The following is an 8,244-nucleotide window of genomic DNA, read 5'->3' as shown; positions in this document are numbered from 1 at the left end:
AACGTTTTAAGACGAGACATCATTGCCTCCATATCAAGTCTCAACATGTTATTCTCATCAAAGGATTACTCACGGGAACTATTACCCTGACTCTAGCTACGATCACGACGAGGATTACTATCAAGACCACTGCGGCTACAATTGCGTTCACGTTCAGACATTTTAGTAACAAAATAAAATAATTAAATAAGTATGATCGCTAGAAATTAACGTATCAACAAACAAACGCAATAAAAGCTTACTCACCGCTTAATCAAAGTAATTAACACAAATTAATATTCTCGATAATAACGTAACACGATATTTAAAATAACTCAGTGTCTAAAAAAAAGTTATAAAGAAATATTTAATAAAACACAAAAAAAAATAATGTGTGGGTAAATTGAAATAACAAGGCCTTACCAAACGGGGTTCTCAAGGTACGTATCGCACTTCTGATCTTAGAAACAAGGTAAGAATTGACTTTTTAAAAAATAACATTCGATACAATTCCACTGCAAATTTATTAAATTTACACAAAAATAAAAACAATTCTAAATGAATAACTTTCAACTATCTTGATTTAAACTAATCGTTAAATGAAATCCGAATATAATACAATCGAAAGATTTAAACACACTTCGAAAATCTACTAACGACTAAACTATCACACCAACGCGCGTTACGAACGAAAAAAGAGCCCTGATGTCCTCTGACAACGGCTTATATGTCGTTTGAGTCTCTCCTACCCTCTCATATTCCTACATTGATTCTCTTCTACCCTCTTATATTCCTACAATATATATTTATGATTCTAACAAAATCATTAAAAAATATAGTTGTCTTATGAAGCCAGTACTTTTAAATAACATATCAAACCTTAACTAAAACAAAATGATTATTATCTGAAACCAAAGCACCTTAATAAGTTAAATTCCATTTACAAAGACACAATCGCATCGATAAATAGTTTCCCGCGTAAAAACTAAAAAGTGAACTAACTAAATGTCATCGCTTTAACGTCACTTCGGGTGCGTTCGGGAATTTAAAGGTTCGGTTCAAATTAAATGTGTGATCCATATATATAGTCGTCTTCTTTGTATCATCCAAAAATCAATTTTGAAGATTCGATCCTGCAAAATGACAAAGGTTTTTATAAAATTCAAACAATTCTCTTCAAGACTTATTGATTTATTTCCGATATTTCAATACATATATACAAAATACTGTTTTAGCGTTCGATGCCATTAGCCAGCAAACAAAATATTCATATTACAACAAAATTAAAAATTTACCACACAAGTTTCACTTTCCTCTACAATACTAGGGATTGCAAATAACAGATACATGGGTGTCACAAAACTCTCAAATATTTCAATTCAAATAAATTTATTATGAAAAATTTAAAACAATCCAAAATGACATCCCCCTGTATAAAAAAAAAATTAATCTAATATAAATTCTGAACACGTTTGTTCTGTTCGATTTTTTGATACAATCAATGAGTATATATAAAGCACGTTTAGGGATAAAAATTGCAGCCAAATTATAAGACGGTTACTTATATATATATATATATATATATATATATATTATATATATATATATATATATATATATATATTGTAAAAATCTAAGATAAAAAAAAAATCATATAAAATTCGTTTTCAATACACAAACATTAATGTAAAAACGCTAATACATCTATAATCAAACGCAATAAGTACATTCACAGTTCAGTTTTAGACCGACAGTTGTTACCATTAAGTCATTATTATGCACCCATTAAAGCTAGTTGGAATATAAAATTAATATTTACCTCATCTACATAAATAAAACACTGGTAAATTAATTTAAAACACATTGTAAATAATGTTTCGAAGATTATTAAAAAAAATATATATAATCACAAGAAAAATACCAAACAATGATTCCGACTAAAAACATCATACACCAAATTGAGCATCATAATTTATCACTGAGACAAACGAATCTACATATATACATATATATATATATATATATATATATATATATACATATTACAATTACCCAATAATTTTGATTATAAATATAACAAATGAGTCTTTAATTTATTTCTATAAAACTTTATAACATCTATTATGTATCTTTGACAATTAACTTGCAATTGAAGTGGAATAAAAATTATAAGCATATTACAAAATACAGCTCTGTGTGTGTGTGTGTGTATATATATATATATATATATATTAATGTATAGTGTTTGTATTTAATATAGATGTACATAAAATTTACAAACATTAAAATGCTTTAAATCAATCATAACCAGATGATTTTAGTCAGAACATATATTTTTAGATTAAATTAAAGATACAATTTGGAAGAGGAATGTAGGGTAGGAAATACATGTTTTTTTTTATTAATTTAATACTTTTAACACTAGATTTAGGCCTAGGGAAGTCCTAAAGAATATTCACTTGTCTGTTTTAAGCTAAGACGATCAAAACATACAAACAAATATAAGGATAAATATACTTTGTAACATATTGCTCTTAAGATGTTTCTTACGTGAAATAATATTGAACAGAAAAAATACAATTGATTTAAAAAAAAAATGAAAATAAAAAAAAATAAGATAACAAAAATATAAATTAACTTTGATACATTGATGGTTAAATTTACTTTAATTCAAATCGTATCTTGAGTATAAACTATTGAAATAGCAAGGCTGATCAAAATCGGTTAATCAATTAAGAAATCGTATAAAAAAATTGTATATGTAAAAAAAACATTTTTTTTTTAAATAATGCGTCAAAATGAGGTTCTATTCCATGAAGTTATTATTCACGGTTAGGTTGTTTATTAAAAATAATATAACGTATATTTGTGACTATTAAATTTAAAAAAAATTACCTACGTTTATTACACACTATTATTGCATTTAATTTTTTGTTCAAATTATTCAAAGCTCTAGTATAATGACACATAATTTTTTTTGTAATAATTTTGTCGTCACATTTTCACTGATACAAGATGAATTTATGTATCAAATCAATTTAAGAGCCGACGTATGTTGCCATCAGAACTTTCTTAAATTACTATTATTATTTTTTTAATATAAAACACGCCATATTATATATTTGATCATATTCATATTATTATATGTTTATTGAGTATTTTTTACAACTACTAGGACTCGAGACTATTTCGATTTAAAAATTTGTTTCACATTACTGTCACGTGAATAAATTTTCTGAGCATTAGTCGTATAATTATAAAGAAATAAATCTAGACTGGACAAAATACTAATATCGTTCCAATAAATAAAGCGAGACCAGTTTAATTTACTAATATCTAAATATAAAAAATCTCCTATACATGTATAGATTCAATAATTATTGCTAAGTCAAGGTTACCATAGTACAATTACCAAATAAATGGTTACATACATGAAATATAACATACAATGCACCGTTGCATTAAAAATACTGTCATTTAAATTAATGTCACGTTCAAGACAACGCGATCCGCTCTCGAGTACTCGAAAAATTCTGATGTCCCGAAAAGTTCATGTTTTGAAAGATTATGATGTCTCGAAAGTGGATTCGAAATATCAATTACATACTTTAAATAGCTTCAGTTGCGTTCAACGCTCAATAGTAGGATTCAAATGTTACAATGAAATCAGACTTCGATATGATCGTCGGGTAAGGGCGGATGCTTTAGTTTCTTTGGATTCAATATAGATGGTTTCTGGGTTCTCGTGTGCCAAACGTACACTTTGGTGCAATTCTCAGCCAGAGGCTCTAATTCCTCTTTGCTTGTAAAGTATTTCAATATTTCGCTCTCCTGTAATCAAAAAACTTTATAATTCAACATTTGTACCATAATATTAACCACTATATACATATATACTAAAATACTTTAATCAAATTTTCTTCGATCAACTGTCTTTAATGGCCGAAACACTGCGCCCAATACAATATAACAATAATTTTCAATGTTCTTTGCCATCGCATTTGACCCACTAGCCGATATCGAAATCAAAACCAAAAGATTTTAACATTAATAATAATAACTTATTATCATAATGAATAAAAAAAAAAACAACAAAACAAAAGTGAAAGCGAGATACGTTATCGTGTACTGTATGCGGGTCCGTGTCAACGGTCGTGTTTTAATTCAATTTGTATTCGATAATAGCGAATTATTTAAACCTTATGTTAAGAAATTCCATAAAAATTAATATAAAATTATAGCGATATTTACTATAGGGCTAATGAGATGGAACGGACGGACTGAATAACATTACACTCTTTGCATATATTTATTTTGAGCATATGCAAAATGTATCGGATATGTTAATTGTATGAGACATATTGCAATAAAATAAACATGGCGCACATTTGATGCGTTCAATTAATATTAACATAAAAATACGTAATGAGGACGAAGGAAAGTTTTTTTTTTTTTTTCGTTACAAGTACCGATAAGCAGTGTGCAAATGGAAGTCATATATTTTTTTAAATTATAATTCAAGATAAAAAATAGTTGCTATGGAGTTCAAGGCCTTACTTACAACTCTATATAAATAAATGGACCGTAAATTCGAATAAAGAATTTACATTTAGTTTAAACAAACAATTGGTTAGCGCTTAATTTCTCTTCATATTTTAATTACATCTCCATATAAATATATGCCATATGTCAATGTACATAGAGTTTAAATTCGATCATCGCCAATGAGTAAGTATTCGAATACCAATAAAAATATATCAGACGTCAGTGACCTTTATACACGCGCCACTTGTTTCATACATGTGTTAATAATTGATAATATACGGTAACGAGTTTTTTAAATGTATATATATTTTTTAAAGTCTATGGTTAAATTTATTCCATTCCTTTGCAACATAGATCGAATGAAAGAAAATTAAAAAGTTTTTGTTTTCGACTTCAGTCACTTTTTTTTTTGTTAATGAGCCGCCATGTTTGTATCTAAAAATAATTGCTCATAAAATTACATTACATCTCGTCTGCCCGTGATCACGGTTGCTGCAAAGTAACCGAAACGTCGGGGTTATGTAGTTTTTAAATAATAAAATCCGCGTAGTATATCCGAATAATACTAGTTTCATTTATATGAATAAAACTCGCGAAAATCTTAGATCTTATTACATAAAATTTCTGTGTAAGTTTAAAACCAAAAAATATATAGTACCTGGAATCCAGATTGAACTTTTCTGGAGAATTTCGCCTCAGGATGATCTAAGAACAGTGTTGCGTTGATTCCAAAACCAGCCATATCTATGGGGAATGGTCTGTAAGGCTTCCAAACAGCGTTGTAGCCTGACACCTTGCCATTAGTAACAAGTGGCATTTCTACCCTCATACCTCCCACTATACCAACGGGCCAAGTTCCAACTTTCTTAATTTTCCTCATCTGCAATACAATTTGGTAGCACATACAAAAATCTGTTAAGTTTTATTATATGATAAATATTTGTAACAAAAACCTAAGAAGAACTTAAATTATGTATTATAGATATTAGACAAGCTATCCATTTCAATAATAACAAACAAAAAAAACAGATAAATATATTTTTTTTGTACTTTGTCTGTGAATTAACTCCTAACCTTGTGAGAGAAAAGCAACAATGCTAGCACTTTTTAGGTCATTCAATCATTATGCTGACGAAACAATAGGATTTACTCTCATTGATTAATTATATATTCACTGATTTTAATAAAATATGCTGGAGAATATATATATATATGTATATACAAATGTATTTATTGGGGCAGATTATTTACGCATGTGTTATCAGCCGTTAAGAATGTATAAATAATAACATTCCATGTTTATTTATTGAATAAATGTTTGTTTATACAAAACACAGTGGACATTGTTTCAAGACCAATACATATTTTAAATCTATACATACCTTATAACTGTAAAGTAATTATTATATTAACGTTTCAACATATTTTCACTTCATAAAGATAAATATATCAAGAGGAACATTGTAAGGATATTAATAGAATGGGTTACGAGTTACAACTATCATATATACAAACTATCATAAATAAAATAGATAATATATACATTTTCATTCATAGAGACATTCATTCTCTATAAGAATTTAAAAAGTTAAATTAAAATAGTAATCATAGGATGATTTAAATCTGCATCTGACAGAATATGGCATTCCGTTCGCTTTTTTTCAAGCATAAGCCTACTTACAATAGTTTTAATATTGAAAATAATTATGTCAAATACCTCGTCGAAGACTTTCAATGAATATGTATTATCGTCATCCATGAAGTAAACAACACCCCTCTTGTCTTCAACTTTCCTTAAATGATCCCGAAGCCAATTCAAAGCGATATTCCGTTGTTCCACTCCGCTAGCCTGTAATGAGTGAAAGTTTTCAACATTAGTTTTATAGAAAAATATTATATTTTACATTCAACTTACAAAATGTATAACTTATTCTTTGATTGGAATATAAATTATTTGATTTTATATAACATTGTTGTCAATGTACAAAAATGTTAACCAATAACGAGTTAGTGCTAAGGCGAAGAAGGTCGAATCACTTAAATTGAATAGAAATTTACATGTCTTGATAATTTTAATCTTTTTAAGATAAATTTATTATGTTAGTGATAATTCTAACAGTTTGGAAAAGATTTTAAGAATAATAGCATCTGTTTAAATCATCAAAATGAAGTTTAAAAAAAGCGCTATGAAGCTTTTTTAATTCACAAATAGAGATTATAGATATAATTATAATATATTTAAACACATTCAAAACATGTAATATTTCTTTACATACACAATACCAAGATGTCTTGAATGTTTCAGTTTTAAAAACACATATATTGACATCCAACATCTGAAACACGAATAATCATTTGATAAAAAAAAACATTTCGGGTGTAATTTTGTTTGCTATAAATACCCAAAAAAATATTTATCATAATAATTTCTATGAAGGTTTTCAAACTTATATTATATGGAAAATATCAATTGCATCACTGCAGAATGATATCTGATTGATTCTTATCAGGAATTAATGGAAAAAAGCTGTTATAATGGCAATAATCTTGTACAAAGATATAAAATATTTCTTAATTATAAAGCGTCTTATATGGTTATGTAAAATTATTCATTACATACCGTGGAAAGCTTTGACTTTTGAGTTTTCACATTAAGGTGTGTGTATTTTAAAGTGGATTCCTTGAGTAGGTTTTCAACTAACTTAGTCTTAGTTTCAGAATCCTCTATAACTATCCAATGAAAGTTCTTCACTAGCATCAATGTTTGTGACAATCTGATAAATAAGAACATAATTTAATGATCATATTTTATGTTGAACTTCAGCCTAATATGGGTTAAAGAGCAAAACTTAAAATAACATAAATGTTAAAAGGATGCTCTAATTGTATTAAAGTTCAATAATAATAATCAATATCATTTATAATATCAAATTATCTACAGTAAAGACCAAGGTTTCTCTATATTTATTTTACTATTGAATCACAAAAATTGCAAAATCAGACAAGTTAAACAAATTAAATTTTAGTAATCAAGGACTTAACTATCACGAAAAATATTACCTTGTAAGGTCGGCCTTTTGAGCAAGTCTTGCATACGTCGGGGTAATCCCATATATCGTAGGATAATATGTGGCCACTTCCTGAGCAAATTGACATTGGAAAGCTGGTCGGCTATTGAAAAAAAACAATGCTACGAAAACTAACATTCCGACTGCTAGATATTGTTTCTTGATATTAATAAAAGGCATTTTATTTTCACTTGTGCTTTCGGGCTTCCTGTAGATGTCCGGATAAATTGGTTTAGGCGACATTAATGTAAATAAATCCACAACATTGTTATTCGTCAGTTACCAAATCATTTATTCGACAATTTTTTTAAATATAATTTAAGAATGTTGCGGTCGAAATCGAATAAGCTCTGTGTATGCCATATAAACAGACTATAAGCAACGCTGGCTATGTGACTTATGAGTTGTGACTTGTGACACTTCCAATCATTATCAAATAGTTTTTTTTTTTAAATGTTTTTACGGCTCTGGATACAAGTTCTTTTGAGCCTTATCAGATAGTTGAAGAACAATGTTGCCAGTAAAACTATATGAAATAAAAATAAGTTTTTGAAATCTACCCAGTGTGCTTAAATTCTAATTTATTTATTTTTCGTGTTTGTTCTTAATAAAATCAATTGATATTGAGATAAATAAATATTATAACCCTTGT

The 8,244-nt window shown here is 27.7% G+C and overlaps 1 protein-coding gene across 1 annotated transcript; it reads right to left on the bottom strand.

The window, feature by feature from the left end:
• Positions 1-1,703: 1,703 nt before the first annotated feature.
• LOC116770659 (galactosylgalactosylxylosylprotein 3-beta-glucuronosyltransferase I) lies at positions 1,704-8,005 on the bottom strand. The gene is made up of 5 exons (XM_032662228.2): positions 7,585-8,005; positions 7,145-7,298; positions 6,242-6,373; positions 5,183-5,404; positions 1,704-3,810 (listed from the first exon to the last, which is right to left on the bottom strand). Exons 1-5 carry the CDS (start codon positions 7,833-7,835, stop codon positions 3,646-3,648), a joined length of 924 nt encoding a protein of 307 aa, XP_032518119.2. The 5' UTR covers positions 7,836-8,005; the 3' UTR covers positions 1,704-3,645.
• Positions 8,006-8,244: the final 239 nt, after the last annotated feature.

This window comes from Danaus plexippus, chromosome 7 (assembly GCF_018135715.1).
Source record: "Danaus plexippus chromosome 7, MEX_DaPlex, whole genome shotgun sequence".
NCBI lineage: Eukaryota > Metazoa > Arthropoda > Insecta > Lepidoptera > Nymphalidae > Danaus > Danaus plexippus.
This window is presented reverse-complemented; position numbering and strand designations above follow the sequence as displayed.